Source organism: Humulus lupulus, chromosome 1 (genome assembly GCF_963169125.1).
Source record: "Humulus lupulus chromosome 1, drHumLupu1.1, whole genome shotgun sequence".
Classification (NCBI taxonomy): Eukaryota; Viridiplantae; Streptophyta; class Magnoliopsida; order Rosales; family Cannabaceae; genus Humulus; species Humulus lupulus.
This window is the reverse complement of record NC_084793.1, coordinates 3,505,984-3,529,825: the sequence shown is the minus strand read 5'-3', so window position 1 is coordinate 3,529,825 and position 23,842 is coordinate 3,505,984. Positions and strand designations below refer to the sequence as shown.

General features: G+C 39.6%; 3 protein-coding genes across 3 annotated transcripts; 2 read left to right on the top strand and 1 right to left on the bottom strand.

The window, feature by feature from the left end:
* Positions 1-16,148: 16,148 nt before the first annotated feature.
* On the bottom strand, positions 16,149-16,946 carry LOC133812980 (uncharacterized). Its single transcript, XM_062246833.1, has one exon. It carries the CDS (start codon positions 16,944-16,946, stop codon positions 16,149-16,151), a length of 798 nt encoding a protein of 265 aa, XP_062102817.1.
* Positions 16,947-17,752: 806 nt separating this feature from the next.
* Positions 17,753-19,860, top strand: LOC133782542 (dimethylnonatriene synthase-like). Its single transcript, XM_062221877.1, has 2 exons — positions 17,753-18,096; positions 19,131-19,860. Exons 1-2 carry the CDS (start codon positions 17,899-17,901, stop codon positions 19,758-19,760), a joined length of 828 nt encoding a protein of 275 aa, XP_062077861.1. The 5' UTR covers positions 17,753-17,898; the 3' UTR covers positions 19,761-19,860.
* A 1,075-nt stretch (positions 19,861-20,935) lies between these two features.
* On the top strand, positions 20,936-22,426 carry LOC133812979 (xanthotoxin 5-hydroxylase CYP82C4-like). The gene is made up of 2 exons (XM_062246831.1): positions 20,936-21,886; positions 21,965-22,426. The coding sequence occupies exons 1-2, from the start codon at positions 20,936-20,938 to the stop codon at positions 22,424-22,426; spliced, it is 1,413 nt and encodes a 470-aa protein (XP_062102815.1).
* Positions 22,427-23,842: the final 1,416 nt, after the last annotated feature.

Below are 23,842 nucleotides of genomic sequence, written 5' to 3'. Positions count from 1 at the left end.
GTACGAGCAGCGAAGGACCGCATTGCGTACATCGGGAAAAATGACCGAGTCAAGGATGCAATGGTCGAGGCAGAAAATATGACGGTCGACCTGATCCTGAACAGGACCCTGAATGAAATTTCCAGCGTAAATACTTCTTTGTCTCTCAAGCCTTAGTCTTTTAGTCTTCATGACAGGTTCTAACTCTATTTTTATCCACAGGCCTTGTTGTCTGCTACCACTGCTCGTACCCATGCCCAAGCCTTTATCGACCAGGCTCGGGCAAAGGCCATTGAAGGGTATCAGGTGAAGGCAGTCGAGGAGCTTTCGGCTGCAGAGGCCAGGCACGCCAAGGATTTGGAGGCTATGGCCCAACAGAGGGACGCTGCGGTGACAAAGTTGTCGGAGGCTGAGGCTGCAAAGGAAGCTGCGATAAAGTCGAGGCAGGACTATCAAGATGCCAGCCGCACCCACCTTCGCGAAATTAGAAGATTGGAAGAGGTGCTCAAACCCAAGGACAAGGCCGTTGCCACTCTTCAAGGTAAAGTGAAGCAGCTGGAGCTTGACAACTCCAAAAATCTGGAAAGGTACAATAAGACGATGCTCTGATGTTTCTACAACTTCTGGAAACACAATCAGGGAGCCGACTTCAGTTATCTTTCAGAGGAGATCAGGGCTGCCGAGTTGGCTCGCTGCGCTGCCCAACTGGCTGAAGAGGAAGCAAGAGCGAGGATTCTTGCTTCCCCAAGCCTGGATGGTGCTGAAGAAGAAGGGGTTGTTGAGGATGCTGTCAACCAGAATGCTGCTAATGACCCTCCGGCCCCAAATGCCTCTTGAACTTTTTCATTTATTTTTTCTTTCTTTTTGGTTACACGACCCACGGGTCGTGATATAAAGACAATGTTTTCATTTTAAACTTTACTGCATGGGCAGTAAATCTTTTCTTTTATTTGAACAGTTACATCCAAGCAGTGATGCTTGCGGTGTAAAAGATTGCATGATGCTATAATATTTTCATTTATTATAACATTTGTCCGTATGACCGAACTTAGCATAGTACTTTGGCATGATTTAACAAAATATAAATTTTGAAAAATATTCTAAGTACCTTAGCATGCTTTCACTCATTTTGTTCATGTGTTTACATACCTCATGGTATGCTTTGCTATCGATGTGCCTTATATGCCCCCCAAGTGATCGAGGAGCTTTAGGTCCTTGGTCACTTGCCCTGACCATGACCTGTTCGAACATTCCTGTTCGTGTGAAAAAATAATACTTGTAATACAGCAAAACAACACACGTAATGAACAAATACTTGTAAATATAAATTCACAAAGGTTGGCAAGAATGACTGGCTGCGCACAGTCCCTTATAATCTCGTATTAAAAATGGACTAAACATGTCTTTACGAGTGATTCTGAAATAGAATCCTACATATACGAGTGATTAGCCATATAGCGTGGCTAACCCTCTTTGCTAAACTTGTAAAAAGAAAGAATTAATACAAGCCAGTCCTTTATAAAGGACTGTTTACTGATAATACTTGCGCAGGTGTTCTCTATTCCAATAGCGTGGAACGAGATCTCCGTTTAAGCGTGCAAGTTTGTAGGTGCCTGGATGAAGGACTTCTTCAATCTGGTATGGTCCTTCCCAATTAGGTCCGAGCACTCCAGTAGTAGGGTCGCGGGTATTTAAGAAAACTCGTCGTAGCACCAAGTCTCCGACGTTGAATTTTCTTTCTTTAACTTTGGAGTTAAAGTATCGAGCGACTTTTTGTTGGTATGCAGCAACTCGGAGTTAGGCCTTCTCCCGTATCTCGTCAATCGAGTCTAGGGATTCCATCATTAGTTGATTGTTCTGGTCCTGGTCGTATGTTAGATGTCGATGTGAGGGGGGATCTAATTCGACAGGCAACATTGCCTCATATCCATAGGCCAAGGAAAATGGGGTATGTCCTGTCGCTGTTTGGTGAGACGTTCTATACGACTAGAGGACTTCAGGAAATTGCTCTGGCCACGCTCCCTTAGCTTCTTCAAGCCTTTTCTTCAAGGTGTCTTTAAGAGTTTTATTCACGGCTTCGACCTGCCCATTCGCCTAGGGGTGTGCAACTGAAGAAAAGCCTTTAATGACTCCATGTTTTTCGCAGAAATCGGTGAATAAGTCGCTGTCAAATTGGGTCCCGTTGTCTGAAACTATCTTTCTAGGCAAACCATATCGACAGACAATGTTCTTGATAACGAAGTCAAGGACTTTCTTGGTCGTGATGGTAGCGAGCGGTTCAGCTTCCGCCCATTTGGTGAAGTAATCGACCGCCACGACTGCGTACTTTACTCCGCCTTTCCCTGTAGGTAGGGATCCAATCAAATCTATCCCCCATACTGCAAAAGGCCACAGACTTTGCATCTGTTTCAATTCGTTTGGAGCCGCTCGTGGAATCTTGGAGAACCTTTGACATTTATCGCATCTTCGTACAAACTCCATCGAATCCTCGTTCATAGTTGGCCAGAAGTAGCCTTGCCTTAGAATCTTCTTTGCCAAACTCTGCCCCCCAGCGTGATCCCCACAGAAGCCTTCATGCACCTCTTTCATGAGTTCCTTAGCCTTTTCTGGTGTAACGCATCTGAGTAGTGGCAAGGAATATCCTCTTCGGTACATAACACCATCGACCAATATGTACCTAGCAGCTCGCCTTTGTAGAGTTATGTCTTTGTTTCTATCTGTTGGTAGCGTACCATTTGTCAGATACTCTAAGTAAGGCGCCATCCATGTATCTTCCATTCGGATCTCCATACTGGATTCAGCGGCTTGTATGCTCGGCTTACTCAGTCTTTCTACTGGCACGATGTTTAAAGTGTCAGCATCCTTCGCACTCGCGAGTTTGGCTAAGGAATCTGCATTTGAATTCTGATCTCGTGGGATTTGCTGGAGGGTGTACTTTGTGAACTGGGCTAGCATGTCTTTTGTTTTATTTAAGTAGGCCACCATTTTTAAACCTCGCGCTTGATATTCTCCTAGAATTTGATTCACCACCAGCTGCGAATCACTGTAGATATCAAGCGTCTTTATGCTCATATCCTTTGCCATTCTCAATCCACCGAGGAGTGCTTCATATTTCGCTTCATTATTTGACGCAGTGAAGTCGAACCTGATGGCGCAGTGAAATCGATGCCCTTCCGGCGTTATCAATATCACTCCCGCTCCAGCGTGGGATTCGTTGGATGAACCATCCGTGAATAGCTTCCACGAATGAGCTTTGTCTTGAGGCTCGGGCGCTTCAGGCTGTTCGCACTATTCGCTGTCTGGGAGTTCGGTGAACTCTGCAATAAGGTCGGCCAAGACTTGTCGAACTCTGCCCCAGTTCGACTGCCCATTTTAATAATCGTCCAGCCGCTTCTAGTTTTTGGAGGACTTGCCGAAGGGGCTGGTCAGTCAGAACTGTAATAGGATGGGCTTGAAAGTAGGGGCGAAGCTTCCTAGAGGCCAGGATCAAGCAATATGCTAACCTCTCGATTGGTGGATATCTTAATTCTGCCTCGATCAGTTTCTTGCTCACATAGTAGACTGCCTTTTGTACGCCTTCCTCCTCTCGCACTAATACCGTGCTGGCAGCAACTTCAGTAATCGCCAGATAAATAAACAAAGTTTCTCCTTCAATTGGCTTCGATAAGATGGGAGGCTGTGCCATATGGGCTTTCAAGGCCTGGAATGCTTGCTCGCAGTCTCCTGTCCATTCAAACTTCTTATTTCCCCTAAGTAGATTGAAAAAAGGCGCACACTTGTCTGTGGATTTTGAAATGAATCTACTTAGGGCTGCGATTCTTCCGGTTAAACTTTGTACATCTTTAATCCTATCTGGCGACTTCATGTCGATCAGGGCTTTTATCTTATTGGGGTTGGCCTCGATTCCTCTTGAATTTACAATAAACCCCAAAAACTTCCCTGATCCAACTCCAAAGGAACATTTGAGGGGATTTAACTTCATTTGGTACTTGTTTAACACACTAAAGCACTCTTGTAAATCCCTCACATGCCTTTCTGCCTTCTTAGACTTTACCAGCATGTCATCCACATATACCTCCATGTTTAAACCGATTTGGTCCTTAAACATGTGGTTGACTAGCCGTTGGTAAGTCGCACCTGCATTTTTCAGTCCGAAGGGCATTACTTTGTAACAGTACAAGCCCGTATCGGCCCGAAAGCTGGTGTGATCCTCGTCAGGGGGATGCATGCTAATCTGGTTGTAGCCTGAATATGCATCCATGAACGAGAGGATCTCGTGTCCTGCAGTTGCATCGACCAGCTGGTCGATCCTCGGGAGTGGGAAGCAGTCTTTTTGGCATGCTTTATTGAGGTCTGTAAAATCCACGCAGGTCCGCCATTTTCCATTAGGCTTGGGAACCAGCACTGGATTGGAGACTCACGATGGATAAAATGCCACCCTGATGAACCCATTCTCCTTTAGTTTTTCGACCTCTTCTTTTAAGGCTCTTGATCTATCTTTATCGAGCAGCCTTCTCTTCTGTTGCACGGGTGGAAAGGTCTTGTCTATATTCAGGACATGGCTGATAACTGCAGGATCTATCCCAGCCATGTCTTTATGCGACCAGGCAAAAACTTCCTGGTTATTTTGCAAAAATTCCACCAGTGCGTTCTTTGTGGTAGGCTCTAAGTTTTTCCCAACCTTTACGATTCTGGTCGGGTCTTTTTCGTCGAGTTGGACCTCCTCCAGGTCCTCGACAGGTCCAACGTTTTCTTCAAAATCCCCAAAGCGAGGATCTAAATCTCTATCCTCACTTTGGGCAACACCCTATTTGGTGACTTCATCACCGGATTGGGCTTGCGTATCAACTGCCATCTACAACCTATCTGAGGTAGCGCACTTCGACGTTCCACTCTTCGCCTTTGTGATCGAGGCGTTGTAGCACTCCCTGGCTTCCCTCTGGTTTCCCAACACGCGTCCTACCCCCGCATCTGTTGGGAACTTCATGGCCAAGTGCCACATAGAGATGACGGCCCGTAGATCAACCATTATGGGCCTTCCAATAACGGCATTGTACGCCGAGGGACAATCGACCACTACAAAAGTGGCGAGTAATGTCCTTGTTGTAGGCGCTGTACCTGTCGTTACTGGGAGTTTGATCAATCCGGCGAGAGCGAGTCCTTCTCCAGAGAAGCCGTATATCGTTTGGTTGCAGGGCTCCAAGTCCTTAACGGACAATTTCATGCGTTCTAGTGTTGATTTATACAGGATATTCACTGAACTTCCTGTATCGACCAGTACCCTCTTCACCATCATGTTGGCCATCTGGATGTCCACGACCAGCAGATCGGAATGTGGGAACCTGACGTGTTGGGCGTCGCCATCAGAGAAGGTTATCTCACCCTCCTCTGACCGAACCTTTTTTGGTGCACGGTCCTCCACAGTCATCATCTCGATGTCCTGGTCGTGGCGCAGAGTACGAGCATATCGTTCCCTGGCCTTTCCACTATTTCTCGCGAGGTGCGGGCCTCCACAGATGGTTAAGAGTGTTCCAGTCACGGGGGCAGGCTGTAAGGGTGGCGAGCGTTGGCGCGTGGACGCTTGCTCGTTGCCACCCGGAACTTCTCGTTGGGAACTTCCCGAGGCCCGTACGTATCTTCTCAAGTGTCCTTGTCTAATAAGGAACTCGATTTCGTCTTTCAACTGGTTGCATTCATTGGTGTCATGTCCGTAGTCGTTATGATAACGACAGAACTTGGTAGTGTCTCTCTTCGAAATATCCTTCCGAATGGGGCCAGGTTTTTTGTAAGGCGCACTAGAACTTGTGGCCTGGAAAACCTCTCCCCGAGACTCAACGAGGGCAGTGTAGTTAGTGAACTGAGGTTCATAACGATTACCCTTGGCTCGTTTGTTGTCGGAGGTGGAAGGCTCGTTATACGGCCGTTTTCCACCATTCTTGCCGTTGCCGTTCCCGTTGCCTTTGCCGTTTCCATTAGGTTTGGAACCATTGGCGGCTTTGGTGGGTTCGGAAGCCTTCTTACCCTTGCTTGAGGGCTTTCCATCATCAGCAATGGCTTCTTCGAGCTTGATGTAGCTATCAGCTCGGTCTAAAAATTCTTGGGTAGTTCTCACTCCTTCTTTTCGGAGACTTTTCCAGAGGGGAGAACAATGTTTAACCCCTGCGGTAATGGCCATCATTTTGCCTTCGTCCCCCACCGTTTTTGCTCCAGCCGCCGCTCGCATAAAGCGCTGGACGTAGTCCTTTACCGACTCCCCATCCTGCTGGCGAATTTCAACCAGCTGGTTTGCTTCGGTTGGGTGCACACGACCTGCATAGAACTGTCCGTAGAACTCCCTTACGAACATTTCCCAGGAAACTATGCTCGCGGAAGGGAACTTAAAAAACCATTCCTGCGCAGCTTCAGAAAGTGTTGCAGCAATCGTTGGGCGACACATGTGCCCCTCATCACGAAACGGGACTTCAGTAAACGGACCCGGACATTGGTAAATGGTCCGGGCTCCGCATGCACCCATCGCGCACTGCCCCTTGCCACGGACCCACGATTCTAAGTAGGAACTGGGAAGATAACCGTGGAGTATCCGGGAGCAAGGCAAGCCTCCACCTCGCAGACCCAGGTGAAGGGTTGAGGGGTAAATGTTATCCCCATTTCCTGCCTTGGGCCCGGGACGGTCGTCCAGGCCCGTTTGACAGGGAGTGACCGACATCGACGGCCCAAGTGTGGGTCCAAACCCGGATGGTGTCTAGGAAGAATGATCCGGAATGATCATCCGGGAGACGTACAGCTGTTTGGGGTTACGGTCGAGATGTATGCCAACGGTCCCGGAGCCTGGTAAACGATCCGGGCTCTACGTAGATGATCCGGGCCTACGGTAAACGAAGAGGGACAGAGGTAAACGAACCCAGGTCAAGTCCTCAGGGCTGGCAGGATAAAGCATCCGTGACCCTGACTTCGCCCCATGACGCGTGGGAGTTGTCCCCACTTTTCACCTGCGGAAAAGGCCACCTCGGGATTGCACGCCGCTGGTTCAAACCTGTGCCGCCTCTACACTGACTGATCTTGTCCCCTGAATCTGCCTCGTAACTCAGAATGCCCAGACCAAAAGCCCTATTTTGTCGGGTTATATATAGGTCTTGGGCTACCCCAGTGGGCTCTGGTCATTGTTTGTCTTTTATATTTTTATCCTTTGTATTGGGCTTCTGATAGAGAAGCCAGTGGTATTTATATCTTTGTTGGGCCCAGGTCAGCCCGGCCCAAGCCCAGTGCTCCTGTGAGCCTATAAATACAGGTGACAGAGTGCTGGAGAAGGGATCTCCTCTTGGCTTGTGTACAGTTACTCTGCTAAAAAAGAGAGAAACTCCATTGCTACAGACTTTCCAAGCTCTAATACAACTGTCTCGTGGACTAAGGCTCATTAACACCCCAACCACGTAAAAATCTTGTTTATATCCTCTAAATCCCTTGTCATTAATCTTGCTTAATTTTTATTAATATAGTTTCCGAAAATCTCGGTAAACACTAATTATTTCATAATTTTTTTCTCTTAAATATTAGAAGAGGAAACAGAGAGGGCTCGCATGGTAAGAAAACACAAAATCATATTATTTTTAATGTAATGATAGATAAGCTGGTGTTTTTGTAAGATATGGTCATTATATAATATGCCTCTTGGCTCTTTTCACTTCACTATTTTTTTTATTTTTATAAATTTAATCAGGCAATTTAAAACATCTTGATACATCAACCTCTAAAGTAAAAACCGCACAATTGAATAACTAAGCAATAAAGATTATTCAAAAATATTAATGGTAGACTGACTTGAATCGTATGTTCTTTTTCTTTGTTATTCTGTCGCTTAAACACGTACTATTTTTGTTTGTTTGTAATTATTAAAGAAATAAATTATTAGAGCATCATTAATAGAGTGTCAAAAAGTTGGTGCAACGGTGAATTTAACACAACTTACAAAAAATATGACTTTCTTTAAAAAAATGTGGCACATCAATAAATGTTACTTTTTTATTTACCATATTATTTACTTTTTTATTTAATATATTACCATTAATTATTATAATTTAGTAGTTGACAATTAATGACCAACCATACATTATTTTTTGTTCATTTTTTTAATGATAAATTTCTTGGAGTAGATAATTTGAATAATAAAAAAAATAATTGTTATATATTATCAATAAATATTAAATGAATTACTGATTTTTTGCTTAATTTGCATCTTATCTTATGCATTTGAACACAATTACAAATATTGGGCTAAATATAATATTAACTTATTTAAGAAAGTCTTACAAGTTATTATCATTGTATCAATGCATGTGTTGGAGAATCAAAAGTGGGGCATGATAATTTGGTTAGCTTAGGTGAAAATCTTCATATATATATATATATATATATATAGGTACTATACTACTACCACCCAAGCAAAGATGTGAACGAGAAGAAAACTTACTTGGTTGTTGAACATTTGTCCTTATATAGTCCACAATATTTTCTTTGAATTTGATCATAATATGATCATGATTTGATCATGATTAATATCAACATCATCATCATCAACTCATCTCCATCAAGCCTTGTTAGGCTTACAAAAACTCGTTTGAGACTCTTAACATCTATTTTTTTTTTATATTTGGTTGGATTTCTTATGTAATTTTCCCTAAAATAAAATTGTTATTTCTTGATAAGTTAATAATATTTGTAGCTTTCTTTCAAAGAGTTCAAAAGTTAAAGTCATCAAGAGTAAAAATTTAGCCAAACAAAACCATAATGTTCTACAAATACTTGGTAGGTATTTTCACCACTATGTTCATTACTCAATATTAAATTTATATTGAAAGAAAAATTAGAGAAGGTTAATAAAATGGATTTTATATAATCTGTAGTAGAAATCTTTTTGCTGAAACATGCGTATTTGGAGGTAAATTTATAATTTTAGTTAGAAATTTTTTATAAACAAAATATGAGAGTGGTATTGCTAGAATAATAACACCAGACATTGCGATTGTAAAGATGTTGGTTTTTATTGATATCTTATGTGTTGAAGTTCTATGAAAAGACACATATGATATTGAATCATGTGTCTCATATGTTGCACGTAAAACGTTGGTTCGGTGGTAAATCACATATTTTGTACCCAAATTTTCTGTTACTTCTATCTCCCACCAATTATTTTAAGACATCTCATTTATTTATTTAATATTTATTTAAATTATTTACAATTTTATCTTTTTCCAACTATATTAATACTATAAATAAATTAGGTGAATTAAAATAATTGGTAGGACAGAAAATTTGAGACAGTAGATTTTTTTTCGACAGTAAATTTTTTGTCAACTGGTTCAAATAGACTCTTAAACTGAATTTTAGTGAATATTATTTTGTATTATTATTTGTGTTTTTCATTTTCTCTCTCCAAAACATACTTTAGATCTATTTCCTCTCGCTTTCTCGTTTTTCTTATCCTCTTAATTTGGAATTTTAAAAGTCTTATTCAAAGAATCAAAAAATTGAAAAAAAAAAGAAAAGGAAAGCAAAATGAAGTCCAAGCAAAGAAATATTAAATTCTTTTTTAAAAAATTTGGTATACCTAAAAACACGTACTACAAATATAATAATTTAAATATTATTACTATAAATATCCTATGTAATAAGGTTCAAATATCAAGATTTGAAACTTTCATTCTTGTTATAATGGTAACAAGTGGTGAATAAGTCCATTTATGTACTTTAAAAAGAATATATCATTTTGGCTCCTTAAGTTTATGAAAAATAATAGATATGCCTCCTGATTTTCATAAATCCTAAATTAGTACGCTGTATTTTATTATTCATACCAAAATGATATACTCTAAATCTATTTTTAGTCAAAATTAATTTTTGTAAGACATTTTTACCCTCACTAGTATAATTTGTCTATAATTAAAGTAATTTAAAATTATTTTAATAAATTAAAAAAAACTTAAATAAAATGTAAGTAATAATAAAAGTTAAATAAATTTATATGCTTAAATAAATAAAAATTATTGAATATATTGAATAATAATACGTTAAGTTTATTAAAGTTCAAATTAAATATTAAATAATAATAAAATATAATAATTGATTTTATTTTTTATGTATTTATATTATTCTTATTTTTTTTAAGTTTATGTTTTTAAAAATATAGTTTAAGTATTATATATTAATTTATTAAAAGAATTAAAAACAATTTAAATTATAGACAAAATATATAAGTGAGGATAAAAGGGGTTTTTGAAAAAATAATTTTGCAAATCCAAAGTAACATTTTAGGTGATTGTGATATTTATAAAAATTAAGAGGCATCTTCATACTTTGTATAAATCAGGACCAAAATAATATATTCCCTATTTTAAATCTTATTATTAACAATTATTATTTATTTTATCTTATTTTTATCGAAAAAAAAATTGCTATCCCTAATTTTTTTTCCCTACATGTTTTACTAATTATTTTAAAACATTTTATTTATTTATAATATTAATATAATTGGGAATTGAGAAAATGACACCATACCAAAATGTGAACAAAATATTGAGATTGATGTGATAATAAATACTAAAAACAAAAATACTACTATACGCCATACCAATCATACATATTCAGATGTGGCTAGTATTTAATGACATATTGTGATAAATTTTTTTATATTTTATTTGCAATCAAATCAGTAACTCACACAATATGTATTTATTTATATTAAGTGTATTTTAGTAACTTATAAATCTTATTTGAATTTCATAATGATATCTGTTATCTTTATCGTTTCACATGTGACTAAGTTTGCTGGCTTTCCTTATTTTATTTTTTTAACTTTTATTATTTATATTTTCGAGATCTTTGCACTTTTTTTTACTAGACAATAAGACTAAATTGTATTATTATGCTGCTGTTTTTCAAACTGAATACTAATCTTTCTCACCTAGATTAATTTCCAACAACTTTTTCTGAATAATATTGAAATACAAGTCCAATTATCTCTATCTTTGTATCTATAAATACAAACCATATATCCCATGCAGATTACCCAACTCCCATAATCTTCATCTGCTTCAAAAAATCCATCCCTACCATGGATTTCTCTTTTCCTTTCGAAGCATTAATCACAGTTATGGCTCTCTTAAGTTTCCTAGTTATGTATTCTGCTTTGAAAACATTGCTCAAACATCCAAACAAAAAGACGAAAAGTAGTATTATAAGCAATAGTGTCCCTGGACCCTCTGGGGCGTTGCCAATCATAGGTCACCTCCAACTTCTCGGCGGTCAACTTCCAGTAGCCAGAATCCTCGGCGCCATGGCCGACGAATACGGCCCAATCTACTCACTCAAGCTCGGCCAGTATCGAGCCCTGGTGCTGAGTAACTGGGAGCTAGTCAAGGAAAGCTTCACCACAAACGACAGACTCTTCGCTAACTGACCAAACATAGCAATAGGGAAGTACGTCCTGTACGACAGTGCTGCCTTTGCAGTCGCCCCTTACGGCTAGTACTGGCGCGAGCTTCGAAAGCTTGCCACCCTTTAGCTCCTCTCGGTGCACCGGATCGAGTTGCTGCAACACATCCGAGTCAAGGAAATCGACTCGTTCATCAAGGGTTTGCTTCGTTATGATGATGACAGAGTAGTGCCTCTATCCGAGCTGTTGGAGCAACTGACGTTCAATATAAACGCGAGGTTGATCGCGGGTAAGCGATTGTTGTATAAAGTTGCTGCAGAAATAAATAGGAACGAAATTACCGAATGATTGTCTGGGTTGAGTCGCGGACTAGGTCGCTTTCTTTAAGACGTTCGCGGCACTGCCCAGAATTCGTGCAAGCAGACTATCAGCCCCGTCGCTTCCAGGATAAAACAGCCCAGTCTAAACTGTGATCGGACCTCCACTGCACCGTAGAGACCCGTCGTATACTACACCCTTAATAATACTACTAGTCATATTTTTAATCGTAAAGAGAGTTATTTTTCTGAAAAGAGTTATTTTCTTCTGAAAAGTAATCGCCCCTTTTTAAAGAAAAAATCGATCTTAATTAACGGGAATAAAGACGTTTTATTAAAACGTGGGAGAGGCATGGCAGTTGGAATCCTAAAAAATCTGAAGAGATTAAGTCTTCAGTTTACCACATATTAACCACGTTTTTATTAAATAAAAAATATTTAATAAATAATTTTTTTAGAAAAAATAATAAGGTGCACACCACACCAACCAACCAGCCAGCTCAGCTCGGCTCGGTCGGACGGCGGCAGCGGCGTGCGCGCGTGTGTGGTGGTCAGGTGAGCCTTTGTGTGACTCCTCCCTCTCCCACAAAAGTGGGTACCCCTTGGGGCACAAGCCGAAGGCTGAAGTCCACACTCTATATACCCTTACAAGAGAGTATTCTAAACCAATGTGGAACTCTTCCTCTAGGGAGTCATTAAAGCACCTTTTCTATTTTTTAATAATTCATACTATTATATATTATAAGTTCCAACAATCCCCCACTTGAATTATTTAAAAAATAATTTTCATCGAGCAGTAACCTAAGAACAATAAGATTGAACATAAACAAAGGTATCTTTCGACTTGAACCTTTGCATAGTGAATGCAATTTAGAATATACTAGAGTGACACGTAGTCTTGAACTCTATCTCTAACATTGCACCACGCACAATCTTTCTAGGGTGTAGTCCAAAAGCCCGTGCTTTAATGGCCATGCACGTCTATCCCAGTATAGTGAACGCTCTAGAAATTTGCCCTAAATTTCATAGGAAGCGGCCCCACTTCCACATTCACGTAGGTGAGTCTATCAAGAGTACTCTTGTAGCTCGGTACTCCACTCCACATAGAGTATAGATCTCATTAAGAGTTTCGATTAACTCATCCTTATGTCGCTTCAGGAATTCATGCTTCAAGTTAACTTTAAGTAATAGCATGATCTGTCTCATATCACATCATAACTTGTTATTACCCATTGAACCTATTTCTTGGGATCTCCAGTCTATAGGTCGGGTTACCATCATGTGTGATTCATCATTCTAAGGGCAATAGTCTCATTCCTTTTGATGTTTTAAGGACTTTCTCTCTAGCTTATCCTTTCGTCAAAGGATCAGCTAAATTTTCATCAGTGCGTATATGATCCACTCTCACAGCTCCAGTAGAGAGGAACTCTCTAACAGTACTGTGCTTACGTCGTATTTGACGTCTTTTACCGTTGTAATAACGGTTCTGAATTTTTGCAATAGCCGCGGTACTATCACAATGGATCAACACTGCTGGTATCGGTTTTTCCCATAAAGGGATCTCAGCTAGCAGGCCTCTCAACCATCCTGCTTCTTCACTAGCAGTAGCTAGTGCTATCATTTCTGACTCCATTGTAGATTGAGCCAGAATAGGTCTGTTTTTTAGACTTCCATGAAACAGCTCCACCAGCTATGCTAAAAATATAGCTGCTGGTTGCCTTGGAGTCATCTGACAAGGTGTTCCAGTCAGCATCGCTATATCCTTCAAGGACAGCGGGAAACTTTTGATAATGCAATCCAAGGTTCATAGTTCTCTTAAGGTACCTCATGACCCTTTCTATAGCATGCCAATGCTCAACACTAGGTCTACTAGTAAACCTGCACAATAGTCCCACAACATAAGCAATGTCGGGTCTAGTACAATCAGTGGCATACCTAAGACTGCCAATGATGCTCGCATACTCTGTTTGTCTTACACCATCACCAGTGTTCTTAAATAGCTTTACACTGGGATCATAGGGTGTACACGCAGGTTTACAGTTAAAGTAATTGTATTTCTTTAAAATCTTCTCAATGTAATGAGATTGATCCAAAGAAATTCCCTTTTCAGACCTAGTGATCTTTATACCAAGGATCACATTCGCTTCTCCTAGATCTTTCATGTCGAAGTTTTCACATAGCACAGATTTTACATCATTTATGACATGTAAGTTCGAACCAAAAATAAGCAAGTCATCTACATATAAACATATGATGGTGCAAATGTCATTCTCAGATTTATAATAAATGCATTTGTCACTTTCATTCACTTTAAAACCATGTGAGATAACTAGATTGTCAAACTTTTCATGCCATTGCTTAGGTGCCTGTTTCAAACCATACAAAGATTTATCTAATTTGCACACTTCATGTTCTTGACCATGGATCACAAATCCCTCAGGTTGGTCCATGTAAATCTCTTCTTCTAATTCACCATTTAAAAAAGCAGTTTTAACATCCATTTGGTGCACAACAAGATCATGTAAAAAAGCTAAAGCAATAAGCACACGAATAGATGTTATCCTTGTGATAGGTGAGTATGTGTCAAAGAAATCTACATTTTCTCTCTGTCTAAAACCTTTAGCAACAAGACGTGCCTTGTACTTATCAACAGTACCATCAGGTTTCAATTTCTTTTTCAGAATCCATTTGCAATCTATTGTCTTACATCCTGGTGGTAAATCAACTAAATGCCAGGTTTTGTTAGACTCAAGAGAGTCCATTTCATCATTAATGGCTTCTTGCCACAGGTCAGCATCTAATGAGGTCATAGCTTCTTGGAGGTTCGAAGGATCCTCCTCTAAAGTATATGCACAAAAATCAAAACCAAAGTCTTTAGAGACTCTAGCTCTTTTACTTCTTCTAGGTTCAGTTTCATTCCCCTCATGATGCTCAATGTCCCTAATCACAGGCATGTTACTAGATGATGCACCCCCACTATTTCTCAATTTAAATGGAAATCTATGTTCATAAAAATCAGCGTCATTTGATTCCAAAATAACATGGTCTTTCAAATCAAAAAATCGATATATTTTACTATTAACAGCATAGCCAATAAACACACATTCATATGCTCTACTAGCCAGTTTAATCCTCTTAGGATCAGGAATTCTAACATATGCTAAACAACCCCAAGTTTTAAAATAAGAGATGTTTGGTTGTTTATTTTTCAAGATTTCATAAGGAGAAATTTTGCTTTTTGATTTTGGAACTCTATTAAGCACATAGCAAACAGTCAATAATATTTCTCCCCACCAATAAGATGCAGCACCAGAATTAAGCAAAATAGCAACAATTGATTCAGTAAATGTTCTATTCTTCCTTTCGGCTTTGCCATTCATTTCAGGTGAGTATGGTGCAGTTCTTTCATGTATGATTCCATGTGAGTTATAAAAATCAACAAACATGCTCGAATCATATTCAGTGCCTCTATCACTACGAAATCTCTTTATCTTTTTATTAAATTGATTTTCAATTTCAGTCACAAAAGATTTAAACATATCAAGAGCATCACTTTTATTTTTCATCAAGTACACATATGTAAAATCAGAACAGTCATCTATAAACGTGATAAAATAATGTTTTCCATTTCTGGTCAACGTCCCATCAAGTTCACAGATATCAGAATGAATTAAATCTAGAGGCTCAGTTTCTCTAGTCACAGATTTATGGGGTGTTTTTGTGATCTTACCTTGGCTACAATAGTCACATTTTTCAAAATCATTTAAAGATAATTTAGGAATTAAGCCTAAACTACTCATATTCTTGATTATGCGCTTGTTAACGTGACAGAGTCTAGCATGCCAAGTATTAAAACTACACAACATATAAGCAGAAGCATTCACTTTATTGACATCAACATTCAATTTAAAAATTCCCTCAGTTGCATACCCTTTCCCTACAAATATCCCATTCTTAGTTAAAGTAAACAAATCAGCCCCTATAGTCTGTGTAAACCCCGCCTTGTTGAGAAGGTAGCCCGAGACCAGATTCTTTCTCATCTCTGGAGTGTGCATGACTTCCTTAAGAATCACAGTTCTTCCAGAGGTAAACTTTAATTCCACATCACCAATACCAGCAACAATCGTAGTGTGCGAATCTCCCAGCAACACTTTCTTATCTTCAGTAGCAGTAGTATATGTCTTAAACATATTCCGATCATAGCAAACATGGCGAGAAGCGCCAGTGTCTACCCACCACCCTTCTGATCCACCAACAAGGTTGATCTCAAATATCATAGCCATGAAAGGCTCTTCAGTTGTCAGGTTAGCCTGCGGAGCAGAGCTTGGCCTGTTCCTGCACTTGCGTACAATATGACTTGGTCTGTTGCAAACAAAGCATAGAAATGGAGCAGGTTCATTCTTATTATTAGGGGGGTTTTGCTGCTATCTGTTTTGGTTCCTTTGATGGTTCCAATTCTGAGTATTGTTCCGAGGTTGATTGTTGCGGTTTGAGTTCTGCTTTCGATTCTGATTTTTGAAAATTTTCCCATTGGGTTTCAGAACCGCAGTGGACCTTTTGTTAGTGTTGTTGTTGCTGGATACAACAAGCACTTCTTCTTTCTGGTCCTGTTTACGAGCTTCCTCCTCAATACAAAGGCGAGTGATCAGACTTTCTAGTGAAAATTCTTTAGTTTTGTGCCTGAGAAATTTTTTAAAATCTTTCCACGCAGGGGGCAGTTTTTCAATAATCACAGCAACTTGAAATTGTTCATCTAAAGACATACCTTCAGAAATTATTTCATGAGCGATTTTCTGAAGTTCATGAGATTGGGCTTCCACTGACTTGTCATCGGTCATCTGAAATTTGAGGTAGCGACTGACAGCGTACTTCTTGGTTCCAGCCTCCTCAGTGTCATACTTCTTTTGCAGTGCGTCCCAGATTTCCTTGGCATTTTGGTCAGAATTATAATAGTCATACAAGTCATCAGATAAACCATTGAGAATGAAATTTTTGCATAAAAAATCATTTTCGACCCAAGCATCTAAAGCCTTAGTTTGTTTCTCTTTTTCATCGTTGTCTTCCTTTTCAGATACAGTAGGCTTATCAGAAGTGAGAACTGTGTTAACCTTTTTAATTGGGAGGAAAAATAACATCTTCTGTTTCCATCTTTTAAAGTGGTTACCCTCAAAACGAAATGGTTTGTTTATGTCAACAACACCAGAGTTATCATCGGTAGTCATGGCAGAAACTAAACGTCTTAAAATTGTTGTATAAAGTTGCTGCAGAAATAAATAGGAACGAAATTACCGAATGATTGTCTGGGTTGAGTCGCGGACTAGGTCGCTTTCTTTAAGAGGTTCGCGGAACTGCCCAGAATTCGTGCAAGCAGACTATCAGCCCCGTCGCCTCCAGGATAAAACAGCCCAATCTAAACTGTGATCGGACCTCCACTGCACCGTAGAGACCCGTCGTATACTACACCCTTAATAATACTACTGCTCGGATTTTTAATCGTAAAGAGAGTTATTTTTCTGAAAAGAGTTATTTTCTTCTGAAAAGTAATCGCCCCTTTTTAAAGAAAAAATCGATCTTAATTAACGGGAATAAAGACGTTTTATTAAAACGTGGGAGAGGTATGGTAGTTGGAATCCTAGAAAATATGAAGAGATTAAGTCTTCAGTTTACCACTTATTAACCACGTTTTTATTAAATACAAAATATTTAATAAATAATTTTTTTAGAAAAAATAATAAGGTGCACACCACACCAACCAACCAGCCAGCTCAGCTCGGCTCGGTCGGACGGACGGCGGCAGCGCGCGCGCGTGTGTGGTGGTCAGGTGAGCCTTTGTGTGACTCCTCCCTTTCCCACAAAAGTGGGTACCCCTTGGGGCACAAGCCCAAGGCTGAAGTCCACACTCTATATACCCTTACAAGAGAGTATTCTAAACCAATGTGGGACTCTTCCTCTAGGGAGTCATTAAAGCACCTTTTTTATTTTTTAATAATTCATACTATTATATATTATAAGTTCCAACATTGATTTTCAGCAGAAGCTTTCGGCGAAAAGACGAACGAGGTGCATCGTTTCAGGGAAGCCATTAAAGAAGTTTTGCATCTAGCTGGGGTTTTCGTGTGGTCGGATGTGATCCCGTGGCTCCAGCGTTTCGACTTTCATGGTCACGTTAGGTCCATGAAACGGACTTTCAAGGAGCTTGACTCGGTGATGGGGAAGTGGCTCGAAGAACATCGTCGAGCTAGAGCTAACAAGAATGGTGATGAGTCCAGTGGTGGTGGTGACCTCATGGATGTTATGTTGTCGAACCTCACTGAGGACGATGCATTGTTGTCTGGTCATAGCCGCGATACTGTTATCAAAGCCACTTCTCTGGTAACTATTTTTTATGATAATATTTACGTATTTTCGTCTGGTTTTGGTAATAATACATTGTTGATCGAGATCATATTTCTCACATTTTTTGAAACATAGTCTAAACTATATTTGGTAAAGTAAAATATTTTGAGGCTCAGGTTTAAGGTCAAGAACTGGTGAGTTTGATGAAATGACATGTCGATTAAGTGGAATCACTCTACTATTTCCGTTTTTAAAGTGAACCTAGTTCGGTTTTCACATAAATTTGCAACTGAAATAGTTGGGGGCCAATTAAAAAGTGGTGAAAAACTAAAGTAAAAAATGGATTTTCTACCTCGGTTTTTATGTATAAATCGAAGTAAAAGGTCTTCGTATTGACATAGCGCCACCATATTGAGGTGTTTCCACTTCGGTTTTTATATATAAACCGAAGTAGATTTTATGTATAAACCGAAGTAGAAAACCTATTTATACTTCGGTTTATATATAAAAATCGAAGTAGAATGTCTATTTTTTTATATTTTATATATATAAAACGAAGTAAAAACCTATATTTCTAGTAGTGAAGATTGATCCTATATTGAGATTGAGAAGCGTTTCTTTTATGACTTTATTATGACATTGGGTCCATTTGTGCGAGTAATTGAGCTTAGGTCTACTTTTTTTAGGGATATACTACCATATATGCCCTATAGTCTTCATAAATATCAAATAATATCCTCTTATTTGTTGTTTCTACCAAAATCATACTCTCGATCTATTTTTTGTCAAAATTATTTTTTCAATGATTTTACCTCTACTTATATATTTTGTCTATAATTAAAATTATTATTAATTCTTTTAATAAATTAATAATACTTAAACTTTATTTTAAAAATTGTATAAACTTAAAGAAATAATAATAAAATAAAGAAAGAGAATAAAATAAATAAATAATGAGAAAAAATTTATTATTTTTCAATATTTGGTTTTAACTTAAATAAAATTTTAAATTAATATTATTTATATAAGTACAAACATATATTTCTGGTTTTTTTTTTTTTTTTTTTCAGATTCTCATCCTAACTGGGACAGAAAGCACAGCTGTTACACTAACATGGATAATCTCATTACTATTGAACCACCCAAGTGTTTTGAAGGCTGCCCAAGAAGAGTTGGACACTCATGTAGGAAAACAGAGATGGGTGCAAGAATCAGACATCCCCAATCTCAAATTTCTTCAAGCCATTGTTAAAGAAACTCTACGCTTGTACCCGCCAGGCCCCATAACAGGCCCACGTGAGGGCACACAAGATTGTTACATTGGTGGCCACTATGTCCCCGCAAGCACACGTTTGATTGTGAACTTGTGGAAACTACAGAGGGACCCGCGCATGTGGTCAGACCCATCAAAGTTTCTCCCCGAAAGGTTCATGACTACTCATGCAGGCATAAACTTTAGAGACCAGAATTTCGAGTATATTCCTTTCAGTGCTGGTCGAAGGTCGTGTCCTGGGGTGGTGCTTGGTTTGGCTGTGGTTCAACTAGTGCTAGCTCGAATTCTTCAGGGTTTTGAGTTGAAAAGCAAGGACGAGTTCCCTGTGGATATGCGCGAAGGCTTGGGCATTGCGTTGCCGAAACTTACTCCTCTTGAAGCTTGCTTGGCTCCTCGCCTTCCTCCACAGCTTTATGAACCTCTATGAAGAATAATTTATGTATTATTATATTTAATCAGTAGTACTTTGTTAGCATTTAGTAGTGCTAAAAAATAAAATAATGTATTATAAACGAATGAAGATGAGCTTTAATGAAATTGTGTTATCCATGGAAAAGGTTGGGAAAAAAACAACAAAATTCTTCAACTAACCAATATATACCGCATCATTTAAAATATTTGAATAGAAGTGATTTAGTTGGAAAATTGAATTATTAATTATACCAATTTTAAAAGTGACTTGGTGCTGGCCGATCCGGAGTGAGTATATCGGACCGTGTTTGTCTGCCATGGCTCCAAGGATTCGAGCTACTGGGGCTTGACCCTTGAGAAGATGGAGGTGACCTATGATTGGCAGTGCCCCTGATGGTTCAGGGACACCAATATTGGCACCATTTTTACTGCTTTTTCTCTTAGAAATATGATTAACTAGAAAACTTAAGAGAGACACGAAGACAAAAGCTTGGAAAAGAGAAGAGAAATCCATGGTGGTTTGATTTCAAAAGCCAAGTATGGATATTGAGAATCAGCACGGTATGTTAAATAACTAACAAGTCCTAACAATATTGGTGGTCAGGATTTATAGGAACTAATACAACAAATTCCACCTAGTTCATTTAAATCGTAAGCTATCATAAGCCATAAAAATAAATGCACAGCTAGATGAGATAATGTCCAAGTGATCTCAGATGATCAGTATCTGAGAGTGAGTAAGCTTAGGCAATGCCTAAACTTACTAACTGTCAAAACTTTTGTCTCAACAATAGCAGGATTGTCTTCGGATCTGACCTTTTCCAATTCTACAACTCCTTTTCAATCTTCTCTCTTATCCAGTATAACCTTATATCAATGTGTTTACTTTTCACATGGTTCTTGCATAAATGGATAGAAGATTGGCTATCAGAATAAATCCTTGCTTTTCCTTTCAACTGTTTCAGCTCCTGTAAGATTCCTTGTAGCCAAATGACTTCTTTAAAAGCTTTATTAGTGGCCATAAATTCAGCTTCGGTAATGATAAAGCTACCACAGATTGAATTTGAGCTTTTCCAACGTATGCAATTGTGATTTTTCATGAACGTATAGGCAGTAGTGGACCACAAATGTAGATAGTACGTACCGTGCTGATTCTCAATATCCATACTTGGCTTTTGAAATCAAACCACCATGGATTTCTCTTCTCTTTTCCAAGCTTTCGTCGTCGTATCTCTCTTCAGTTTTCTAGTTAATCATATTTCTAAGAGAAAGAGAAGTAAAAATGGTGCTAATATTGGTGTCCCTGAACCATTAGGGGCACTGCCAATCATTGGTCACCTCCATCTTCTCAGGGGCCAAGCCCCAGTAACACGAATCCTTGGAGCCATGGCAGACAAACACGGTTCGATATACTCACTCCGGATTGGCCAACACCAAGTCATGGCGCTGAGTAATTGGGAACTGGTCAAGGACTGCTTCACCACAAACGACAGAGCTTTAGCAAACCGACCAAGCTTAGCAATGACGAAGTACTTAGCGTACGACAGTGCTTCTTTTGGTCTTTCACCTTACGGCCAATACTGGCGTGAAATTCGAAAGTTCGTAGACCTTCACCTTCTCTCGACCCATAAGCTAACATCGCTACAACACGTGCTAGTCTCGGAGGTTGACTCGTTTATCAACAGTTTGTTCTATTTTCCAACTCACGATCATAGGGACCAGGTGCCACTCAGTGAGTGTTTCGAGAAGTTTTCCATAAATCTCACCGTTAGGCTGATAGCCACAAAGCGCTTTTCCACGAGCACTTACCGGAAAGAAACCAGCGAAGCTTGTCATTTTAGGAATGCGTTGAAAGATGCTTCGTATTTGAGTGGTGTTTTCGTGTGGTCTGACGCTATTCCATGGCTCAAATGTTTGGACATTGGTGGCCACTTGAGCTCCATGAAACAGACTTTTAAGGAGTTTGATGTGGTGTTAACGAACTGGCTCGAGGAACATGGTCGAGCTAGATCAGATGATAGCAGTACCACGGGCGAGAGAGACCTCATGGACATGATTTTGTCATCGACCCTCCTTGCCGAGGACGATGCCATGACCATGTCTGGTTATAGTCGTGATACTATCATCAAAGCCACGGCTTTGGTATGTTTCGCACTTTATTATATTACTAATAATAATTATAATATACCGCGCATTGAACATTCTTCTTTTTTTGGGTAGGTTTTAATCCTAACTGGAACTGAAGGCATAACACTTACACTAACATGGATTATCTTTAAACTATTGAACAACCCAAGTGTACTGAAGAAAGCCCAAGAAGAGTTAGACGACCATGTAGGAAAAGAGAGATGGGTACAAGAATCAGACATCAACAACCTCAAATTCCTCCAAGCCATTGTCAAAGAAACTCTTCGTTTGTACCCACCAGGTACAATTAGACCACGTGAGGCCATCGAAGATTGTTACGTCAGAGGCCACCATGTTCCGGCGGGCACCCGTTTGATCATCAACATATGGAAGTTGCAGCGGGACTCGTACATGTGGAGCGACCCTTTGGAGTTTCGACCCGAAAAGTTCATGACGACGAATGCGGATATGAGTTACCGAGATCAATATTTTGAGTTCATGCCTTTCAGCTCGTGTGGTGCAGCTGGTGCTGGCCCGGTTGGCTCAGGGGTTTGACATGAAAACCAAAGATGACTTTCCAGTGGATATGCGTGAAGGATTGGGCATTGGCTTGCCTAAGCTTACTTCACTCAATCTACTCCTTACTCCTCGGCTTCCATCACATCTTTATGAGTGTGTTTGAAGCAATTCTTTTATTGAATAAAACTACTCATGTAATAAATTATGAATATTTTGGGTTATCCACATGCCAATGTTATGGAACTCACTGTCTTTGAAGAATTTTATAATAAGATACTATATAGTGTCCAATATTATAGAGTCACCATGTTATAATATTTATTAAATTTTTAAATATATAAGTGTACGCCCTAAATCTGTGCGAGCTATTGGTGAGTTGGAAGATGGCCTAATTCGATCCGCCACGTATAAATTGTCCACCAGGAGCTGTTGTTACGGGCTTCCGTCTGTCCAACCTGAGCTAATTAGAGAGTTAGCTGTTTACTCGAAGGCAGCGGGTCAGCGGTATAGGTATCACGGGTTGGCACTGCATCAAGCTCGTGATACGGTAGAGATCTGACACCTGAATCCTTGTAAAGACAACCACGCAACATGTACGAGTATATATTAGACATCACGTGTCTATTCCATTCCTAAATTTTCAGCCATGCAGTATAAACGTGCGTATTCAGACACCCCACGCCTGGTTTGGGCCATGCGGCCCATTATCCCTCCTTACATATTGATTAGACCACACTTCACTGTCAGGTTTTAGGAATTAATCATCAGTGTCACAGAGATGACGTGAAGGGTAAGGAGATCACGGGATGACCCCCTTTGCCAACCCAGGTATCCTTTTCCTATAAATACCAAGGCCCTGGGCATTGCAAAGGGTTGGCATATTTTTGTAAAGAAACACTCTGTAAGAAATAATCAAGAGACATCAATAATATTTCCTGGTGGACTAGAGGGATTTTAACATTCGAACCACCTAAAAAGAAAGGAGAGATCACCTTCCTATAATTTTAGTTTCTCCGATCTGAAATATAGTTATTTTCATATTACGGTTCACCAATTAGCACTAATTCATCCTGTTTATTCGTATAATTATCTGTTGTCGAAGAACCACATCAACAGTTTGGTGCTTTCATTGAGAGGATCTAGATTGGTGCTATCGCAAAAACCTGATCATGGTGCTTACCCGTTCGAGACATGGTAATGAGGCGGATCAACATGATGGGTAGGAGGCCCACCATGCCGCCATATCCGATGAACAAAACCTCGAGATCCAACAGAGACCGGGAAAGAAGCTGATGGGCCAGGACGACACCGGGAGTTCGGCGCCCCGACCGCCAAATCCGAACCCGGATTTCCTGACGACGGTAGAGATGGAAAACATATAGTTGAGGAGTTAGTTGTCCAAAGCAAGCAAACAAATCGAAGAAGTCTTGGCCCAGCTACCCCTCTTACAAC